Source organism: Balearica regulorum, chromosome 5 (genome assembly GCF_011004875.1).
Source record: "Balearica regulorum gibbericeps isolate bBalReg1 chromosome 5, bBalReg1.pri, whole genome shotgun sequence".
Classification (NCBI taxonomy): domain Eukaryota; kingdom Metazoa; phylum Chordata; class Aves; order Gruiformes; family Gruidae; genus Balearica; species Balearica regulorum.
In genome coordinates this window covers 68,986,225-69,007,700 of record NC_046188.1, presented here as the reverse complement: position 1 = coordinate 69,007,700, position 21,476 = coordinate 68,986,225, and the positions used below count along the sequence as shown (strand labels likewise).

The following is a 21,476-nucleotide window of genomic DNA, read 5'->3' as shown; positions in this document are numbered from 1 at the left end:
AACAAGGCAAGCCATAATCAGCAAGTCTGATCCCAAATGCTTTTCTAGAGTTTGCTTCCACAGTGTTTATAGGTCTTGGTCTGGGATCTGATTTTGAACTGGTAAGAACAGCAATTACAAGACTAAAGCTGAAATTCAGACTTGAATCACCCTTTATGCCACATCCTACCCCTGACCCTTTAAGAATTCTGACTTTGAACATATCTTCTTGATCTCAGAGCCAGACCTCGATGGTGTCATTCACACCTGAGCAATGTCCTAGCTAGTTTAGCTTGGCTTTCCATGCTACCTGCTACTGGGTTTGTATTGCAGAACGTGCTTCGAGAGGAGACAGATACTTTGAGCATTGCAGTCGCTCTGGCTGTGACTGGAAAAAAACAGATAAAGCATTTTCATGGTCAACAAATAGTTATGATTTTATTGAGCGGTAGAATACATAAGAAAAAATTGTTCCTTTTGAGTTACTGAAATAGTTTTTTAAGAATGAAATAATCAGGAGCTGTCCTAGAAGGAATGTGGGTTTTGATGTTTTAACAACTCCTAGAAAAACTTGAAATGTTAGGGCTTTGTTAGGAAAGCCTTCTTAGGAAAGCGTCTACTAGAAGAGGGCATGGCTAGGATGTGGCAGCTTGTTACAGAAAGGAAAGGATGTCTTTGCCCTCATGAAGACTTAAAATCCAGCCAGTGTGATCAGCCCCCGTAGCAAGGAGTGATGGTGCCTGGAGATATGTCCTGATGAGGCTCTGCTGGTGCTCTCAGCCCTATTTCGGTCAGCAGTTGGGATCTTAGACTCCTCAAATCCACGCTTAAAGGAAAAAAATCAGTGCAAGTCCCCTCATTCCCATTGCGTCTCTGGCTGGAAACATGGGGCTCGATTTTGTGTTAGTTCACAAAACTCACAGAGACCCGTTGTCCTTCAGCGGAGTTAATTTTTGTTGCCGAAGGTCTAGGCTACAGCTTTAACCTACCTTAGCCAGAGTGCAGGAGAAGCATGTGGAGGACTGAAACGCACTACGGAAGGGTCACTACTGCCTGGGTGACCCCAGCTCACCACCAGCACTCTGGGGCTGGTGTCAGCCTCTGCCGTCCCCTCTGAGCCTGTGCTCTGCCCTTTCTTGCCCCGTGTCTCCAGCAGAAGCTGTTGTCCAGGCAGATACTAGCAATGAATGGGAGAATATGGGGCACCTGATTTCGAGTTGGTTTTTCTTCTCTCTCCAAACCCACGGTATTTTTTATCCCACTCTGTCATGCATCCCTCCCCAGCCTTTTCCCTTCCCACTTTTCTCCTATCTCTGTACTTCTCCTCCCAAAACACATGCCCATCTTTCTTGTGCCCAGAGGCTTCTCTTGCCTTCGCTGCATTTGTTTCACTTTATGCCTTTCCCTGCCAACTGTCTCCAACCATCTTGGTCCTCCAGCTTTTGCTCCGGTCCCCACTAACAAGTGCCTGAAGCGAAGCAAAGCCAGTCCTTTCCTGCCTTTTGTTTTATTATCTGCCCTGAAACAAACTCTGTGTTTCCAACTCGTGGCCTCTCTCCGCTGCCAAGTGCTCACGCAGGCAATGATGTTGTTTAGCTGGGTTAAATAAACCCTGGCAGGCTCCCAGCATGTTTTACAGATTATTTTTTTTGTGTGTGTGTATATGCGTGTCTCAGTACAGTACAAATGAATGACCTTTATCGAGAGAGAGAGAGTGCAAGATTTCACCTCATTATTTTCACAGAAAATAGTTAGTTACAGTCCTCAGAAAGCTGGGCAAAACTGTACTTAAATTTCTGTGTTTGAACCATTTTGATGGATAATTGTAACGTGCAAAGGGACGCTCATCTGTGATTGATTGCTGCAGTTTGCCCAGGTTGGAGACAAAGCCAAGCAAGGTCACGTGAACTTTATATCCACCTAAGTTTGCATTTTTACTGAAACTTCTGGAACATCTCCTGTAAACCTAATTTCACTTTAATGCTACTTAAAATGATAACAAAGCAGATTGCTCCAGACTTTCAGGGCTCTTTGTCAAGGATCTGTTTGACCTGCTCCAGTTAAAGGATGGAGAACTTTGACATCAAGGCATGTATGAAACAGTTTGAATTCCAAGAGAGGGATGGGGGTTTTTGGAAGGAGGGGAAGAAACTACATGAGCCAGAGAGATTTTGCCTGAAAAAGTAACCTGCATCTTACACTTTCACCAGACAAACTTTTTGCACATATCAGTTCAATGAATAAGAAAAATATGTGGCCAGTTGCAAAGGGTTGGTGACCTGTTCTTTGCAGAACAGACCTTTCTCCCTTGCAATAGCAAGGATGATGCAGGACGCCTGGAAATCAATTCTGACTATAACATTGCACAGTTTTTATTTCTGGATTTGAGCAACTGAACATTTTTTGTGAGAAGGGATTTTTTTTGAGAACCTGAAAGAAGCAAGTAGCTGGGGGAGAGTTAATATGAAGATCTCTCCTGTTCCCCCCCCTCTTTTTTTCCCTTCGGTATTTTCTGCTAAGGTCTTGGGGGGAAAAATTGCCCATTTGCCTAAAAGTTGGTCTTTTCTTCTGCAGATCGTTGCAGCATGGTTGCTCTCCTTCAATGTTTCAAGTTCTTTCAGCCATCATCAGAAGTAGCTGCTGTCTCCTAGGCACCATTAGGCCAGGCTGTTTTGTTGGCAGTACTTTGGGTTTTTAGCAGAAAAACAGTTCTTCCAGTAGACCAGTCAGTGGCAAAAAGGAAGCCAAGCTGCTAAAGCAGGACTATTTATCTAGGCTGAGCTACCAGTTTCTTGCAGTTTCTCTAGGTGTTAAAAAGCAAACAGTTTCACAAGAAGAAAGGTAAGAGGGGACAGCGCTAAGGAGGAAGAGGCATCGGTATTGAGAAAACATTTGCTCTGGAAATAAGAACTGGAGGGGTGAAAAAAATATGAACTGTCAGAAAAATAAGCTGAATATTTAAAAGATTGTGCTGCTGATGCTACTGGGTGCTTGTGGTCATCCTTGCTGGAGCAGAGATAGAGAGATACATTCAAGGAGTCACAAAAAGATGCATGTATTAAGGCAATCTTAACAATGTTAGCCACAATCCCAGGCTAGTCCGTTACTACGTGTCTGGGAAATTACAGCATCCAGAAGGACGTTATTGTTTATGGTATTAGAAATCAACTATAAAATCTGCTCAAAGTCTGTTTGAGCTTCAGACACCCCAGAGACAGTAGCTTTTCATCCTAACCCTTCATAGTGCTATATTCAGGTATTGCCAGCTTAGGGGTGGGCAAGAACACCAAAATAAGCCCTTTACAAACCATAAGTAGTACTAGTTTAAGTTGCAGTCCTGCCTATGAATTTCCCATCTGTAAGCAAAGAAATAATCTCATCTTATTCTCCAAAGAGAGGGGTGGGAATACTTTTTTTCGCCTCCCCCCCCCCCCCCCCGCAGTGGCTGGCCACAGTCCTGGAGTTGTCTCTGTTCATGAAGAGCCTTGCTGAATTTGTGGGACTCTATTAGCATTCAAGGATTTAATAGAGAGGATCCAGTTTCAGAGCTGAGCAAAGTAATGAGGCTTGCAAAGTCATTGCCTAATAACTAGAATATCCCTGTCAAGTATTTTGAGTGAGCAATGAGACAGCCTTTGGAGCTGGAGACTGCTTTTGAGACCATAAACTAAAGAGTATGTCTCTTCAGTTGTGTTACAACCGAATCTAAAGCCCTCGATTTATTTGGGATCAGGTTGCCTGTTAGAGAAGCACCTGGAAGCTGTTCAACCATACCTTCTGATAAGCCATTCATGCATTTTGGTAATTAGGTGTTGGGCAGAAAATAGAGCGTTAGACAACTTGTAAGAGGGTTCCACAGAAGGTTTCTTATCACCAGCACAGCCTGGTCAATTCTGTTCCCAGCTGCCTCCTGGAAGGACCTGGAGCCAGGCTGAAGGGTTGGGCAGCTCCTTCTTTTGCAGGAAGAACTCATTTTCTCTGATTGTTCCCAAGAGAAGGGTAAACAGAGCCATTGCTCCTGGCCTCTGAGGAGCAGAAACAGGTTTGGTTTCTGCCAGGCGTGTGCAGACAGGCAGAGCCGTGTGTTTTTGCAGCACGCTGCCTAACTGCTCTGCTGAAAAGACCATTTGTGGTTACGCTGGAGCACTCGCAAGTGCAATTAGTAAGTTTTGTTTATGTGGCTTCATTTGGGTCTTTTGTGTAAGTTACAACCGTAATGCTGTGCCAGACCTGTTGCTCAGCAAAGAGAAAATAGACCCTCTCCTAAAGGAAACATTTTGCTGTTTAAGCCCCCAAATCTTCCACGGACCCCTGGGAATAGGAGCTGGTCATAAAAATACAGCTACATTAACCCTGCTGAGAGGTGGTTAGACGTTAGTTGTGCGGGGTCGGTGTCACAGCTTTTACTAAGGTGATGCTATGATTAGAGAAAGAAAAGAGGGAGAGAAAGGAGGGAGCCCAAGACAGCCGGGCTCTGGGCAGGGCTGAAAGCTCCATCACGGTACGGCCGCTGCCGGTCCCCGTGGGCTGCGATTCCTGCAGGCAGGGCTGACGGGCATCGCAGCCCACCAGAGCTCCCCGGTGCAATGGTGATCATGGACCATCTTATATATATATATATATTTTTTTTTTTTCCTTGATAACAAAATGAAACTTTGTGCTGAGCTCCCTTCTTAAGCAAATATGGGAAAGAGGAACGAGGCGTAAGCTGTCTGGGGTATCCTGGGATTGTAAATACTCACTGAAGCCTAAGGAGTCTTATGCGCCTGTGAGTCAGAGGCTTGTGTGGTTTAGGTAGAACTAGAATGAGTCTTGTCAAGAGAAGGTCAAGGTTGGATATTAATGCCCCTTTTTTAAACACTCCTTCTCTCCATCCTCTCCCAACCTTCTGTTTTGTGCAATACTGGCATTGCTTTTCATCCTCTGAAGTACATTTTAAATCTGTCTGGATTAAACAGGTTGCCTGGGCCCATACCAGTAGCAGTTCACAAGACAGGAACCTCCCCTCCAACTGCGCACGTAGATATAGACCAAAATCTGAGAGTAAAAGACACACGTGTGATTCCCCCCCCCGCGCACCCCCCCATCCCTCCCTGTCACTCACACCTCCCCATTAAGAATCGTGTTCACTTATGGAGGTAAGCATCCAGCCACAGATCTCCAGATTTCTTTAGGGACCTGTGGAAAGAAAACAAAGAGAAGGTGGTTTGGCGTGTGAATCTTCCCTCTGTTGGGTTTTTTCCTACAAAGCAGCATGTTACTGAATTTGAGTATGGATCCTTAGGACGCTGAATGTCTTTCCCCAGTATAGCCTATACAGCAAGAAGAGCTATCTGTTTTGCTCTTCAGATCCTCAAAATGATCAGTTTGAGACTCAGTAAGCAAGAACTTCACCTGATGCTCACTGTGTTATCTGTAGACCCTCTGGCCCCAAATAAACAGCAGAGGAGAATTGCCTGTGCTCACCACGTTGCACGTCTGAAGGAGTTTCCCCGCCTCCCCCCAGGAATTCTCCTGCAGAATTTCCCATCTGCATCAGCTCTGCAAATATTATGTGACAGATCTGAACTGGTTTGGGCCCAAAAGTCAGCTGACAAACAGAATGCTGCTGGCGGGAAATGTAGCTTTATATTATTTACGGGAGATGATCCTTCTACTGGGAGGGCAAGTAGCTGCTGAGATGGTTTCTGAGAACTTGTGTAGGGACGTAGGGATGCTGGGCATCAGCCCCTGGGTCTCGGTGCTGCCTGCACTTCCCTGGGCTAATTGGAGAAGAGGACCGAAGGAGGTTTTGAACCAGTTTTCAGTCCTTTTGCATGTGTGGCCAACCTGCTTTAATTTACATTTGCTTAGACTGGTTTGACAGCCGAGATCCCTGGACTGCAGGATGCTTTCTCATGTTCCTTGTCATGAATTATTCCCCTTGGAGTAACTGAGACAGAAACATTTACACAGAGTCTGCCTGACAAGGACTATTAGGTTAGTCTGTGACTATGTCTATAGGGGATAGCACTTTGCTGCTGGCAGGGCTCAAACGGGAAACGGCACGGGCTGTAACCTGACTCATTCCCCTTTGATTCATCTCACTTTGCAGCCTGAAGATATGCTGCCAGCTCCCGAAAGCAAGAAACACCAGCTAGCAGAATAGCAGTTTAAAAGGGTGTTGTAAAAAAAAGGTCCCTATTAGATCAGCTTGTACCCATCTAAATGCTAAGTATTTGGTACTTTGATAGCAGTGCTCTGGTTGCAGAAGCTGCTCTGGGGGACAGTTATTTCTTTCCCCCCATGATGTAGTGAAGCAGCTTCCAATCTGTTGTCACCTGGTGTTAGTCCACTAAATCAGTGGAGCTGTGTCATTGCTGCTGTGGGTCAACATTTCTGCAGGTGTTCCTTGGACTGCGATATAAAGATTATTCACCGAGTGACACCAGATTACAACATATTGACATGGTATTTTGACAAGTCTATAGTGTCCTGAATTCTCTGTACTAGAAAATATAGGATGTTCATGTAACAATGAATTGGAAGCTGCAGATGATGCTAGAAAGACCTTACCCGACAATGTCTACGAATGCTTTTCCAAGAGGCTTCTCTTCATATTGGACTCCATACTTGGCACATAATGACTTCACCAAAGGTTTCACCTTCCAGAAATTGTGCCGTGGCATTGTTGGAAACAGGCTTGAATAGAGAAAGAGAAAACAAACCTGAGAAAACTCAAGAGACTAACCCCAAGGGATGGGCATCTCTGCCTGCCTCCTCATTGAGGCTCATTATTAACGCCTTCTCCTCAAGCTGTAGAAGCAGACACAAGAAAGAGAGGCACAGAGAGGTATCCGTGCTTTACGGTCCTCTGCTTCAAGGAGGATTGTGAAAACTAAATGCATTGATTTCCCACCTCTGGAAGTTCACAGAACAGAGAAGCAGGTAAAGAAGAACTTGAGGTCGCCTTGCCCTGTGCTGTTCAATGGAGATTTCCTAAGCTGACTTTCAAACCAGTCAGCTTTACCCCAAATTGCATCTCTTTTACATTTTGTGTTGTCACCAGCAATAGACTGTCCATATGGCCCTGGTTTTAATATCTTTCCTGAAAGCTGGTACCCAGCAGCGTACGTGGTTCCACACAGCTGTCACACGCTATAAAACACCAAAGTGCTTTTACTCAGGGAAAGGAGATTTCTGAAATGGATACTCAAGTTCAAGTAGTTAGCTTAGGATTTGAGTCCATTGCCACCGTAACTGGTAGATATGTTCCACTGAGTCCTAACTGAAACCCCAAATTAAAATTGTGAGAGTTAAAGCTGAGTATTTGGTAGCAAGAGAGAAAGATGCCATGCCTGTAGTAGAAGCAGACTATGACCCCCAGTAGACTGGCACTCTTTCCTTGGCATATAGCAGTGCTCCAAAGATCCTGCCCCGACCCACACAGCAGACTTTCCCTCCCCTCAAGCCCAATGTTGTGACAACCAGGTAACGGCCAAGCGATTCTGGGTCCGTACTCACTGGTGCTCGATTTGGAAATTCAGGTGGCCGGTGAACCAGTCGTTGAAAAAGGACTGCTCGATATTGCAAGTGGCTGCCACCTGTGAAGGCAAGAAAGCAGCTGTGAAGATTAGTGAAGTCCCACCCTAAAACCAGAAGGAAGCTCCCCTTGTAGGGGCTGGCGTGTGTCCTACTGCTCTTCTGAGCCGTGGCACTGCAGACGGCTGCCGTGCTGGCTCAGGGAGAACATCTGCATGAGAGTGGCCATGGATGGAGACCACACACCAGTACCTGAGGATAATGGTAATCCATCTGCTCTTTGAGTAAATTTCTAATCTGTTTTGGGGTGAGGCAGGGGTATTTTTTTCCCCTCCCAGTTACCTGAGAGCTAAGCCAGTCTCTGTGCTTCTCACAATCAATTTCCATGGGAATGTGATTCATCTGGGTGACCCACACAAACCAGTGACTCTCCAGAAACCTTCAAAAACAAACAGGCAAAAAGCACGGCAATTGGTAATGCAGAGCAGGGCGTGAGGTGAATGGAGTGGGGCTCACAGGAGACACAACCTGCGAGTATTTCTCTGAGGTATGGAAGTAATGCTTCTCTATAGAAACCAGAAAGAATCACTTCTGTGATGAATTTCCCTTCCCCTCTTTATACTTCTGGTTCTAACACAATTATGATTAAATGCAAGCAGGACATCCTGCTGGGCTATCCCTCTCCCTTGGAACTGGATTGATCTCTCGCGCTACTTTTGCCTTTCGTTAAATGAAGATGATGCAACTCCCTGAAAAAAACCCCAAGCCTCGATTTAGAAGTTCTCAGACCTATTTTCATCTTTCCCGTTGCTCGATGGATATATAGTAATTTCAGACTCCACCTGCCCATTGGTGTTAGCTTTCTGGGTGGCAGGCTTAGCACACCGGGGCTCCCTGCTTCTTTCTTTTGCTCCCTTAGTACCTTTACCGTAAGTCTCAACTCTGCCTTGAGCTGGGCATCATTTTAGAGCGGCTCATTTATTATGTATGGTATATAACTGCATTTTTAGCATCTGTACAGTAGTCTACAGAAATGCACTTCCTTCTCTTTACCCAAAGTAGTTTCTGTATGCTGACTTAGATGTATGGTGACAAGGTAGTTATCCAGAAGCATCCTTGTTCTGGTCTTTAGGCTTGTTTTCTGAAAGAGCAGATGATCTGAATTTGCAATTTTGCCTTTCTTCTTGCACTTTTGGTTTAATCAAAATGCAGAAGTTTTGGAAATAATAGGTTGGTTGTAATAAGTTTTTCAGCTTGATTTCAGACCGAAAAGGTTGCCTACACACTTACACAATGTATGTCTCTTGAATCTCCTGTTTTCCTTAGGTCCAAAGTGTTTCGAAAGTTTGAAAACTGAAGTCATGAACAGTGACTTTAAATTTTGTGGAGGGAAAAGGTCTAATATTGGGAAGGTTTTTGTACCTCTGTTGCCTTTTCTTTTTACTCAAAAAATATTTGTTTGTTTGCTTGCTTTTAGAAAATGTTTTTCACTGTGATGAAATGTTTTCCTGGGACTAACTGCCATCCTTTGGGACTAACTGCCATCCTTTGGGACTAACTGCCATCCTTTGGGACTAACTGCCATCCTTTGGGACTAACTGCCATCCTTTGGGACTAGCCAGAGTACAGGCCATGCAGTCCTCCACCCTGGGAGAAGTGGTGAGTATTTCACTTACTGGGAAGCACACACAGTGCTCAGGAGGGCTCATGAATTACCTTCCCAGTAAGCTGGGAGGAGGGTGGCCTGAGGGACTCTGGAAGGGTCCAGCCTTGACCAAAGTGGAAAAAAAAAATGCATAAATGTTTTAGGATTGGGCAGTGCGTGAGAACAGGGAATGAGGAAAGAAAGGAGAATCCTGCCTGAACCATCACAGGGGGAGGGGAAGATGCTGAGGACCTGAACCAGCTCTGCTGCGGGGAGGTAGAATTGGGGGATGATAAGAGGAGAGTGAAGCAGTGAGAACACCCAGGATAACACACAGTGAGGTCAGTGATTGCAGATGACCTCAACAGGGAAGGCTTGTGGGGCACAGCAGAGCTGAGACTTGGTTCGTGTGGCACTAGAGGGAGGTGGGAGCAGCAGGGAGACCCCTTATCTCCTACCTGACAAAAGTGAGGAGAGACAGGGATCCCAGAACGCCATAGAATGGGATGTATGTGATGAAGTAGCGCATGTAGTAGCTGATGGCCCAGGCTAGGTCCTAGGGGAACAGAGAAGACATTAGGCATCAATTTGCCTATCTCATATAATGTGTCCTTGCTGGTGATGTTAAGGGCGCTGGGTAATTAATACAGCCAAGTGAGACCCCTGCCCACGGCCTCCCTCCCTGCTCAAGTGTGATTTCTCGTGAGCCAGCCAGACCACGTCAAGATTGAGGGAACGTTTCACTCACCGCCCAGAACCTGCGCCTGATCATGGTCGAGATGATTTGGATTTGGAAATACACGGGGATGAGCAGAGGCGGGAAGACTGCAAAGCAAAGGGAAATGTTTTGGCCGTCAGAGGGGTGGAAAGGCGTGTGACATGAGTGAGCCAGTGATTTAGGACTGGTTCTAGGGAAAGTCTGCCTAGCACCGGTGAGAGAAGTGAGATGAAGAAGGGAGGCTCCGCTTCACAGCCAGTTATCTTGGCTTATCAAAGAGCATTGACTGGCAACATGCATTTTTTTCCACGGAGCCTTTCACGCAGAGGTTATTTCCCAGTCCCAGTTGTTTACCTTGCTTTACACAACCATGCTGGCAATGTTCAAGAAGCTCGGATATCATTGAGAACATACCAAACTGATTCTGGGACCTGCACAGGGGATGGTGGTCCTGAGGCAGGGAAGGATGAGTTGACACTTAAGGAGTTGCTCTGCTAACACGGTAGGGGCTGGAAAGGTGAACTGGCATTCAGGGAAAAAGGAAGAGTGCGGGGCAGATACTCACTGAGGAAGAAGTACTCGTGCTGGTGGTTGTAAGGCAGGTACTTCAGCTTCTTCTTGCCATACTGCAGGACACAGAGGAGAACGCTCAGGCTTGGATTATGACACTCACATGTAAGAGAAGATTCTCTGCAATACTTCTTTATTTACTGACTGGGGTGTTTTCGCTAAATTCCCACAGCAGTAAAGGTAAAAAGTGTTTTGGTACGGTTAAATATCTTGACTTTGTAATTGTGCTAGGTGTAAATTCCTTTTTAAAATCTTCTGGCTTGATATTCCGATAATATCTTTGTACTCAAGAGCTTGATGGTATTTTAATGCATTTCTCCACCTTCTGTGGTAGAACCACAGTCTGCTTTTAAACTCAGTTATCAGGCGCAAGGTTTTGCAGTGGGTTGTACCCACACGTTTAAGAGCATGATACTGATTTACATCTTCTAGATAATGGCTTTTTTGTACCCCTGGAGAAATCTTTCAATTTGGTCATATGTAAGAGCCCTTCTGCCTCTTGAAAATGCTGTGTGTGCAAGACATTCTCTATACATGTTCATATACAGCATGTATGGCCCCTACATGTGTCTGGAGTTATTTTCTCAATAGTGTAAAAGCTGGCTGAGAAACCATTCATTTTTAATGTTGTATTCCCCTGTACTTGCTGCAGATGTTTGTTTGTTTGTTTTCTTTGGTTTGTTTTTAAAACTAGAAATCCTTGTTCCATTGTAAAAAACAAACAAACAAACAAAAAACCAAGGATGGTAGATGGCTTATATCCTTTGTGTAGGTTTTTATACAGTAGGCAGAAAATATTTTGGCTCTAGAAGGACAGATTGAATTAAAATCCCTTAACATTGCCTGTTATTTCATGTGCAGCATGTCAGTACACGGTTAAGGTAAGAAAATATTGCTTATGCAAGCAATATCCCCTCAACTGCATGGCAAAGGCTTCAGTGTAGAGACCTTGCACAGATTGTCTGGGGCACAGCTGGACTGATTAATATTGGAAGATATTTGCTGTGGAAAAGGAAGATCAGTGTTGAAATGTTCTTGATGAAGTGCTGAGGAACACCATCTTTTCCCCTCACATTGATATTTCAAGCCTGCAGGATGAAGTTGTCTTTAACAGCTTTCTACTTTCTTTCCAGTCCCATCTTCATTGCTCTTCCCAAGCTATCCCAAAACACTTTTTCCTGTGGTCAATATAGGAAATGGATAGGGAATTATACAGTTAATCTTGCTCTTCAGCCCAAGGTTTGTGAAGATGTGAGAGCCAAACTCCTCTTAGACAACATAGACAGATGAAATCCCTGGATGATGCATTTCCTTTTTAGCATTCCAGGAAGTCTTAAGTCACACGTACCAATACTAGCCAACTCCTGGTATTGCACAAGCATTTTCTGAAGCCCTTTAGGACAATGGTTTTCCACGTTTTACCCACTTTGCCTTACCTCAACAGGCTGTGTATCTCCAAGGACAAAAATATGCAGCATGTTCACATCTGGGTCCTTCTTGAATATGTTGGGCTTGGCATGGTGTTGGAAGTGGCGATGGTTCCACCAGTTTGCAGAGGCACCCTGGGCAGATACAAGAACAAGGAGTTAATCCATGGAGAAGTACAGTTCCTCCGATGGTAGGGTTACCTTTTTATAAACTAAACCAGTGCCGCTTTGACTATGGCCAAACTGTTATGTGCTTTTGAAACAGCAACGAGCAGTGTCTCAGCTGTCAGTTGCTATGAGACTGCTGGTTTCAGAGGGCTGGTTTGCCCTTGCTAAGGATCACCCATATTGAAAGAACACGGGATAAATATACCTTGAGTGAGTTGCATGTCACCGTGTCTTCCCACATGTGAAGTTGTTATTAGCAGCTGAATCATAGAACCATAAATTCATTTAGATTGGAAAAGAGCCTGAAGATCATCGAGTCCAACCACTAACCTAACACTACCAAGTCCACCACTAAACCCTTTTGCTGCCTTACTGATTATTACACTGTTTTGCCTCTGCTGCCTGTGCCTGTGAGGAGCCAGACAAGATGAAGTGGGTTTGGAGAATGGGCAAAGCTATGTCCCACCCTCTGCAAGGTGGACGCTGAAATGCGTGGACTGCACTGGGCCTTGCCCAGGATAGAAGTTCTGAAGGCATCTTGAATGGATGGGATGTAGCAGGATGGGACGTTTAAAAATATTATACCTTAGTGGAGTGCGTGGTGAAAATATGACAGGGTTTTATGCAATTTAATAAGCTTTGTCCTCAGCTGCTACCACCGAAGCTTGTGGAACTACTGTGTTCTCTAACAGCTATGGTTGCGCTCTCTTATCTCTTCTGCACAACAGCTCCATGTGCAATGGTCACTAACTTCTCTGTGCATCTGCTTGCTGTGGAAAGGTGTAGAGCTGCAGTTTCCTACTTTGATATAGTCAAAGTGACTGCAGGTGTTTCCACAGTGCCCTGGGCCCATAATGTCCTTTACCTTCAGGTGTCCAATGACAAACTTGTGGACGATGTGGTTCCAGGAAGACTTCTTAAAGACAGAGAGGTGTCCAAAATCATGTTGAAGCCACCCTGCCTGGGCCTGGGATGAAGGGAAATCAAGTAGTTAGGAAGCTGTTTGAAATCAGAGTTAAGAACAAAAGGAAACGGAGATAGAAGGCAAATTGTGAGTGTGTAGAAGAGAGGGAATTAACTGAATTAGGAAGGTGAAGATCTCTGTTTTCGTTCTGGAGGGGAACATAGAATCATAGAATCATTCAGGTTGGAAAAGACCCTTAAGATCATTGAGTCCAACCATAAAGCCAACACTGCCAAGTCCGCCAACATGTGGAAGGAAAGGTCAAAGAGGTGACAAAAATGCGTGAGCCACAATCAGCAGCGGGTAAGGGTGGCCAGAATCTTCTGGCACAACAGGGACAGGTGTGTTGTGAATATTTTTTACTGGTGTGAATGTTTTGCACTGGTAATTAATCTAATATGAAAAGTTCAGTGCACACTGGCCTTCTGAGTAATTTGCATAGCCAGGATGCTCTGTGCTTCTCACCTGGGAAGTTGTAAGGATGCAGGCGAGGATAAGAGTTGTGATCCAGCCAGTACCGAAGTACGAAACCATTAACCAAGCCAGAACTTCCATTGCAATAATATGGCCCAAGTAAAGAGAGAAGAACAAAGGATTTGCTCTGAACAAGTTCATGTCCTCTGCTGTCTTCCTCAGGGTCCGGAAATCCTCCACCAGCTGGGACTGCAAAATAGTCATGCAAGACAGAGAAGATAACTCATAAGTCTGAATGTGCCTGAGCAAGGAAGGCCAAGTTCCATGCCAAGGACCCTGGTGGTTTCTTGGATAGGTTGGCAACTCCAGAAGTAAGGAAGGACCTGTCTCCATAGGCACACTGTATTCTGGCTTTTCATGGCACTTTCCTATGAATAAACATCCCGGCTGGTCTGAGCCCACGTCCTGACCTTTTGCACCTTGAGCTGGGAGAGTAATTCAAGCCCGCTACTGTGAATCAGCGGCACTACCTGGCTCTCAGGAGAGTTACATCAGCTGATGACTCTCATCTGAATGAGCTTTACAAGTACTGAAGAGGCAGCTGGACAAAGAGACATTTCAGTCCTATTACTTCTGCATAATTCCAGAGCTCTGACGATGAGCACCCAATATCAGAGCACCCGTCATCTATTTAATATGTGGGTCAGCTACCGTGCAATCATTCATGAAGAGCATTCCCGGGTTAATGCAGGGTAGCGTCGTCTCTTCTATTGTGAGTGATACAGATATATCATAATCATGGCCAGTCACAAACAACGGGACAGGATTGGGTTTCGTGGCAAGAGCTAGTCATGCCGTGCACTGTGCCTGAATAATGAATGAACGGACTGTCTGGGAGGGAAACAGAGCTGCCCTGAAGATGCGGAGTGGGTGGAAAAGGTACTCGCTGGGTTGCTGTTCCTTAAGCACAGCCACCAAAATGAGACATCTGGTTCACCTCATCCATAGGTGCCTACTGCTTGTGCCATGTACGGCACAAATGTGGCTGCTCTCCAGAGCTTTGCTGGTACTGGGCTCAGCAGGATAAGCCAGTTTGAGTCTCAGGGAGGTACTTCCCTGGGAGTTAATCTGTCAGAGGGAGCTGCAGAGCAAACACTGAAGGAGGTTCGAGTTTTGTTGAGGTGGTGAGCAGCTTGTTTGGAAGTCTTTTCAGACTTCTTTGCCTGCTCCTCTCTTTCCCCCATAACAGGCAAGTGGTGCCATGTGTTTTAGAGCTTGGTCACCAGAGAAGGTGACACCAGTCACTTTTCTCCCTCTCTGGAGCCACCTGTAGTGAAGAGACCTTTATAATCTGCCTGCCTCTGACCTGGAGGATATCCCCAGAGGGGAAAAATAGTGGTGGAACATACCCATCATAGCCCCCAGCTCAGAAACAAATACTCACATTTTTATCTCGGTCCTGGCTCGGTTCCCCTGGAGCAAGCTCTCCAATAAGTAATGGCTTGAGAAACTTTTGCACCAAGGTGGGATTGATATGGAAGGCCTGGAATGCATCCTGGAGTGGAAATACGAGTAACTGTGTGAGATTCAGGAATAAACTGTTGTTTCCTACTCATTGTGTCATTCCCATCCACCTCCAGCACTGTCCTCTGCAGTCATCCCCCCATGTTACTGTGAAAGGTTGGTGCCAGATGGACTTCCATCTCTGTTGTTGCTCTTCCGTGCAGTACTTCTACTAGAGGCTGATGAATTTGCTTATCTAGTAGGAACCGAATGGTGAGCTCTGGGATGCTATCTAGACATATGGTGAAAGGCACCTCAAGAAATTTTTTCTAAGCAACTAAATACCTAAATCCAGTTAATTCCCTTAGAAGGTAGGCAGAGAGGAATTTGTGCAAATCCCCACTAGGATATAAATACCCTTTGAAAGTCTGCTGCCTGGAAGCAATTCAAGAGAGGGTGACTGTGGTGACTGAACCTGGACCTGACTGCAGATACAAAAAATCTTACTGTTTTGGCCAGACCTGTAGCTCCCAGCACTAACACAGCTGAGGAAAAAGTGGTGACTTTTCATTTTGGAGACTGCGTTTCTCTTTTTGTTCTGTAAGATGACTAATTGAATGCTATCTTGACTTTTCTTTATTCTAGAACCATATTCCAGCTATATAGGCATTCTATCTCCATGCAAGTCCAAATAAAATGTCTTAGAAAGGAACCAACCCAAAAGCTCGGCTGTATACCAGAATTTTAAAGCAATAGCTTTAAAGTGCTTGCTATCAAAGTTTGCAGTGGCTACGACCCCACTCAAAAAAGCACTTAATACCAAAAAGCAACTTTATTCATTACTCTGAAATATGTTAAGGAGCTTAACAGTCTTAAAGACCTGATAGTTGTCAATACATGTGATGAGACTTCTTGTAATTTCTACCGTGCTGTGGTATACAGCTGCTCGTATTAAGACGCCCATTAATAGACCACTTGCATATTTGTGTTCAGTACATGCCTTGAACATTGGGTAAGTTTTTCTGAAGTCTCTCCAACATGTGATAATAGACATAAATAGCTTGTTAAGATTCAGCATCAGAATCTAATTGAGGGATGAAACTCAATGTTGATGAAACTTGTGAAATAAATCTTATCCCATATACTCCTGAGGCTGGAAAAGCAAGAAACCTAGCTGGAATAATATTTTTTCTTATGTATTTTCAAGACTTCTTCTAATATGGAAAGACAATGCCTTCTTTGTAGTCTTTTTGATCCTGGCATTCATGAGTTTGCCTGGCTCTTCTTTTTCTGGACTCCTTCCCCTTTCCATAAGTCTTTGTTTACCTATATGCTATAGATGCCTGATGGGAGCATATATTTGATGCATCTGCTTCTAGTAGTCAGTTCTTGCACACTCCTTCTTTCACATAGCATGGCTTGAATTTTAACCCCAAAGATACCAGTAGGGACAGAAAGTTGACCAACGTCATAAACTTTTACTCTGCCCTTGTCCTTTTCTTACTGCACAGAACTGGAGTTAATGCTAGAAATTCACCTAGGAGGGCTGTAAAGATGTAGTTCCATGAAGTGCTAGGACTACTGATACAGAAAAAAACCAGTCAAAACCAGAAGTCAGGAGTACCGTGCTTCAGCCGTTCCACCTTTGTCCCATTGCCTCACAATAGTAGGGACCAAGTAAAATCTCACTTCTGGCTCTAAACAGAAAGGGCAGGCTGGAAAGTGCTTACCGTGTCCAGCTGACCCTTCTGGGAGTTGACCTCCATCAAAAGTCTAGCCCTGGTGTTCAAAAGTACCAGCCAACAACCTTGGTCCCAAAGTCCACCAAGATCAATAGAAACTTTCACCTGATTCCAAGACTTTGGATTGAGCTTCATAATAATACTCTGACCATAGTTTTGCTGTGGGAGTCATAGAAGGAAGGCGAGTGAAAGCTGATCTAAGCCGTTTAACTTGAAGTTAAAGAAACGATAGGTGAGAAGTTGCAGCAATGGTGGGGGGAGAGGTGGAGAGATGAGCTAGCTAAAGGTGCAGGAGAGAAACAAAGCTCTGTGGTACGATTTAAAGATTATAAAAGCCATAAAAATGCCAGAGGCTATGGGGGAAGAAGTAAGGAGGGTGGGGGAAAAAAAAAAAAGTCAATTCAATGGGAGAGCAAACTGAAATGCCAGAAATGAAACTGAGGTGCACTTCTGTAAAGCACCAGAATTTCCTAGTTACTCTCAGCTGAGCTCTCACGCCAGTACCAAATTACCCAAACTATCCCCTTTTGTAACCAATTTTGGGGACAAAGTGATCCCTGTTACCACAGCGGGGAGTTTGGATCAACTTGTCCAGGTCCACACATGAAGACTGCATCACCGGCAAAACTTTTCCTGGCACAAGTGAGACTGGTGCTTTTTGACTGCATTGGGTTAGCCGCTGGTGTTACTTTATGGTGCCCAAATGAAGGTAAAACTCTAGGGCCAGCAAAGCTGTCTCTACAGCCCTGTGCTGCAGACGGTTTGGAGTTTCCCCTCCAAAGAAATATTTGTCCCGAATCATCAGCTTCCTTCTCTAATTTAAGGAATTTAATTTGCTTTACCATAATTTCTGCATACTTCACCCTCCCTGGTTTTATCCTCACAGCCCATCTGAGGTTAAAAAAATACGATCTTTTCCCTTCTGCAGACAGGGAATGATGCACTGAAGAACTGACTTGCCCAAGGTTACGACAGAGGGCTGGAGCAGAACTCTTCTTAACTCTTCTTTACTAGTGCTCCAGTTATTGCAGCATTTTCTGCTCTTGGACCCATAAATGTGTCACTGAAATGTTAGGGCTGGTTGCTAGTTTCCTTCCCTGATACAATTTGCAGATGATATGAAAGAAGAGGGAAGAGCAGAATGAGTGGGGAAGTGAATAGCTGACTGTACCTCCTGCAAGGTTGTGCAATTTTGGGGGGGGAAAAAAAAAAAAAGTGGGAAGAAGGGGAAAGAGGGAGAAGGTGAACACATAAGAAGCATTAAAGAATGTTGACTTATATTATTTAAACTAATGGGGGGAAAAAAAAGTCTTTGGAGGTCTGGCCTGATCACCGTGACAGAGATCTCGCTGCTTTGTGTTGTATTAATTGAGGGGGACTCAGAACAGCAGGTTCTGCGTGACCACCTAGACGGTATTTTTGTCTACCTGCCAGTAGCCTATCTGTTTTCTAAACACGCTTAAAAATGCTCCATCGTGACTTTTCCAGGGAGAATTCGCCTCTGCCTCTGCACATAATAGTCTCACTTCTTTCTGGATGGGATGAAAAGGAAAGGTTGGAACTGGTCAGAAATGCAGTCATGCATGTCAAAACACAGTTGTTACTCAAAACTACACTACCTATCTTCTGCTTCACTGCTACCGCAAGCCTATGCCATGAAGGAAATACTGGCAGCAGGAAAGTTTTACCTTCACTGAGAAGTGATACACATCTGTGTCTTGGCACATGTAGAGAATGGGCTTTTTCGATATAACCTCCAAGCAGGAGAGAGAGTAACATCTCCTGAATGCTCTTACCATCATCGGAGAGAAAGCTACAGTGACGGAAGTATTGCTTTTTTGTTAGCTACATCTCATGCATCTCCTTTACTAATAGACCCTGAATATGAGATACTGCCTGAATTTTGGAATTGTCCTCAGTTCTGTACTAGAGGAGATAAAAGGCAGAAGATAGTCTCTGGGAAGTGCCATGGGATATTCACACCTGACCTCCCAACTTTGTGGTCTATTAGCCAAATAAGCTGAAGCGCCTGATGGGAAGTGGGCAAGCGGGAATTACTCCAGCTGCTTTTGGTAAAAAAAAGCTTCATATTATTGAGGTGTGAACCGTACCTGAGCATTGATGTCCTTAGTGCAGTCAATACAAGGATGTTCTTTCACATCCTTGAACGTCTCTGAAACAGACTTCAAGGTGCCCTTGCACACTCTTTTAAGTCTTGTTCATTTTCTGAAGGCAACTGTGCATGATGTGATACCAGAACAGGTTGTCCCAGACTAGTATGCTGTCTCAGCAGGTTGAAGTATGGCCTAAAATGAATGAATGCTCAGTGTTGTTGGTACCTGTAGGGGAAATTCGTGCATAAGCTCACCTGGGCACTCCTAACCTGACTGGCATGAGTTAAGCGTGCTGAACATAACAGCTGCCATGGAGGCTTCTCCGTTAGCTACCTCGTGAGCATCCTGAGATTAATTAGCTCACACGTCACTAAGCAGGGTATCTTTAGGGTTGCCTGGCGTAGATGTGGAGTCCAGTGAGTCTGTCAGTGGGCAGCTTGGGGTAGATGGATACACATGATCCTCTAGAGGATCGGTCCGAAATAAATGGACAAGATGCTGAGGTTCCTTGGGTGCATGGTTGTTGGACTGGAGGTCCTAACTACATGCGGTGCCAAGGAGAATCTGAGAAAGATGGAAGTCATGTAAGAGCTAGGAATATAAACATGATAAACTGATTTTTTTAGCATTGCCTTTTCCTTGTCCTAAGCTCTTCCAGTTGTGATATCTTGCAACACAGAACAAAACTTGAGAGTTAAGCCTTGACAGGGTCGAGGCCAAGGATTTCTCACCCTGAATGAGAGAAAGATTTTTTTTTTTGGCAGTAAACTGTTATTCACTGCAGGGAAGCTGGAAACCAGATGCCAATTCTGGTTTAGTGCTCAAGAGTGGCAACGAACAATTTCAGAGCATTCTTAAGACCATGCCTTCTTGGAGAGCACTCTGAGTATAGTGGGATGCAACGGACTCAGGGGAGGCGGGAGGGGGACCAGCAGTAGTGGAATCACAAACCTGTGTTTACAGTCTCCCCTGTAAAGATTCGAGACAAATGCAAGAGCAGATGCTTTTTGGTTTCTAGTGGAGATACTGGAGTTAAATTCTTGGGGATAGGAGTCAAACTCCGGTTTCAGCAGGCCAGCGTTTAAGCAGCTGAAAGTAAAACCTGGCCCATCTTTTTGACAGAGAAAGTTATCCGTTCAGAGGATTTATTGGAAGGGGACAGGAACGCCAGAATGCATCTCCGTGCTTCAAGGAAAAGAATGGAAAATAACCACAGACCACAGGCAAATGGAGACTGATGGAAAGCGTTAGTAATTCCTGCCAATTAATTCTGCCACACACAGAGCCTCCCTCCTTGCTGAGGTGTTAAGAGCCGTGGGAGACGAACAGTTAATGTTACAGCTTGGTCTCTCCTGCTGCTTACCATGCACATATTCGGAATTTAAATTTTATTAACTATGGGCTAATGCCCTGGGGAGAGAACATGCTCTCTGGCTGCACTTCTGAAGAAGGTGGCTTTGAGGGAAACTGCAGACAACAATCTCTGAGGCAATTTGTTCCTTTTTCAAGGGTTGGGGTTTTTTTTTTGTTTTGTTTTGTTTTGTTTGGGTTTTTTTTAAGTTGCTGAAACATGAGAGGTAGCTGAACCCAGCTATGAAGTTCAGGAGCAGCTGTAGCAGCAGCAAATATTTTTTTTGTTTGGTTGGTTTTTTTTTAAATGTAGAAACCTGTAACTAAATTCTCTAGAGAATTCCCTCCTGAGGAAAAAGCTAAAAAGCTCCTTGTTTTAAAGCCTCAAGCTCACCCTCCTCACAGAAGCAACTTTGAAACACGGACCGGCCTCTCGTTAACCCTTTCTTGTGCTTGGCTGCTGGGACTCTGCACGTCATAAGCTACACACCAAAGAGGGGAAGACTTGGGACACTTTGCTCATGGATTCAGCTCTCCAGGCACAGCACAAACAAGAGACAAAGACAAAACAGCAGGACTTAAAGCCGAGCCGAGCAATCTCTACCAACCAATCTTCCAGATGCTGCGAATTGCCATGGCTCAACGGAGTTGATCGCCAAGGAGTTGCATCAATTTGGACCAACCTTTTTGCTCTTAAAAGCAGCGAAAGAGATGAGCTGGGTGTACAGCAGGTGTTAGAGAGATGGGGAGAGGGAGGCAGACAGCTGGCTGCACAAAAGCTGGCTCACTTCTCAGTAACCACCAGGAAGGCAAGGACCTGTCAGAGGTTGCTGATGAGAGCTGGGAGGCAGCCGCCTGCGTGTCCGTGCGTGGGTCCTTACCGTGGCATCTTCGCCGGCGCAGTGGCTGATCACTCGATGACCCCCCGGGTGTCTGTTTGCCCACTTGGTGACATTATAAACCTTTCGCTCTATCACCAGCCACTTGTCCGTCCTCAGGTTGTGTTTCTGGATCTCCTCCCAGGTGTAGAAGCGGATCTGCGCCTCGGGCTCCTCCGACTCCCCTCCTTTCTCACCCCCTTTCCCCATGGGGCCGCTTGCTTCTTTGTCTTCTCGCCAAAGGGGGGAACCTGTCCCTCCACTTCTTAGGGATGTGCCGGAGGGGAAGAGCTTTTCTTGCGTGATTTAACTCAGCTGATCCCCTGCCCTCTCCCTTTGCCTTCGCTCATGTCCTCCCTTCTCTTTGTCTCTCGCTGCCTGCCCCTTGCAATCTCTCTGCTCGGTCGCTTGCTCGGAAGTGCCCCCTAGGCTGGTTTTCCCCGTACTGATGCACTTTCTCTTCTCACATAGCCCTGTTTTGTG

At 45.2% G+C, this 21,476-nt stretch overlaps 1 protein-coding gene across 1 annotated transcript; it reads right to left on the bottom strand.

Annotated features, from left to right (window-relative positions):
- Positions 1 to 1,255: 1,255 nt before the first annotated feature.
- Positions 1,256 to 21,475, bottom strand: LOC104632474 (acyl-CoA 6-desaturase). Its single transcript, XM_010298346.2, has 12 exons — positions 20,997 to 21,475; positions 14,851 to 14,961; positions 13,458 to 13,655; positions 12,894 to 12,995; positions 11,870 to 11,995; positions 10,429 to 10,489; positions 9,894 to 9,970; positions 9,604 to 9,701; positions 7,843 to 7,939; positions 7,483 to 7,562; positions 6,535 to 6,660; positions 1,256 to 5,157 (listed from the first exon to the last, which is right to left on the bottom strand). Exons 1-12 carry the CDS (start codon positions 21,201 to 21,203, stop codon positions 5,106 to 5,108), a joined length of 1,335 nt encoding a protein of 444 aa, XP_010296648.1. The 5' UTR covers positions 21,204 to 21,475; the 3' UTR covers positions 1,256 to 5,105.
- Between the last annotated feature and the right edge of the window lies 1 nt (position 21,476).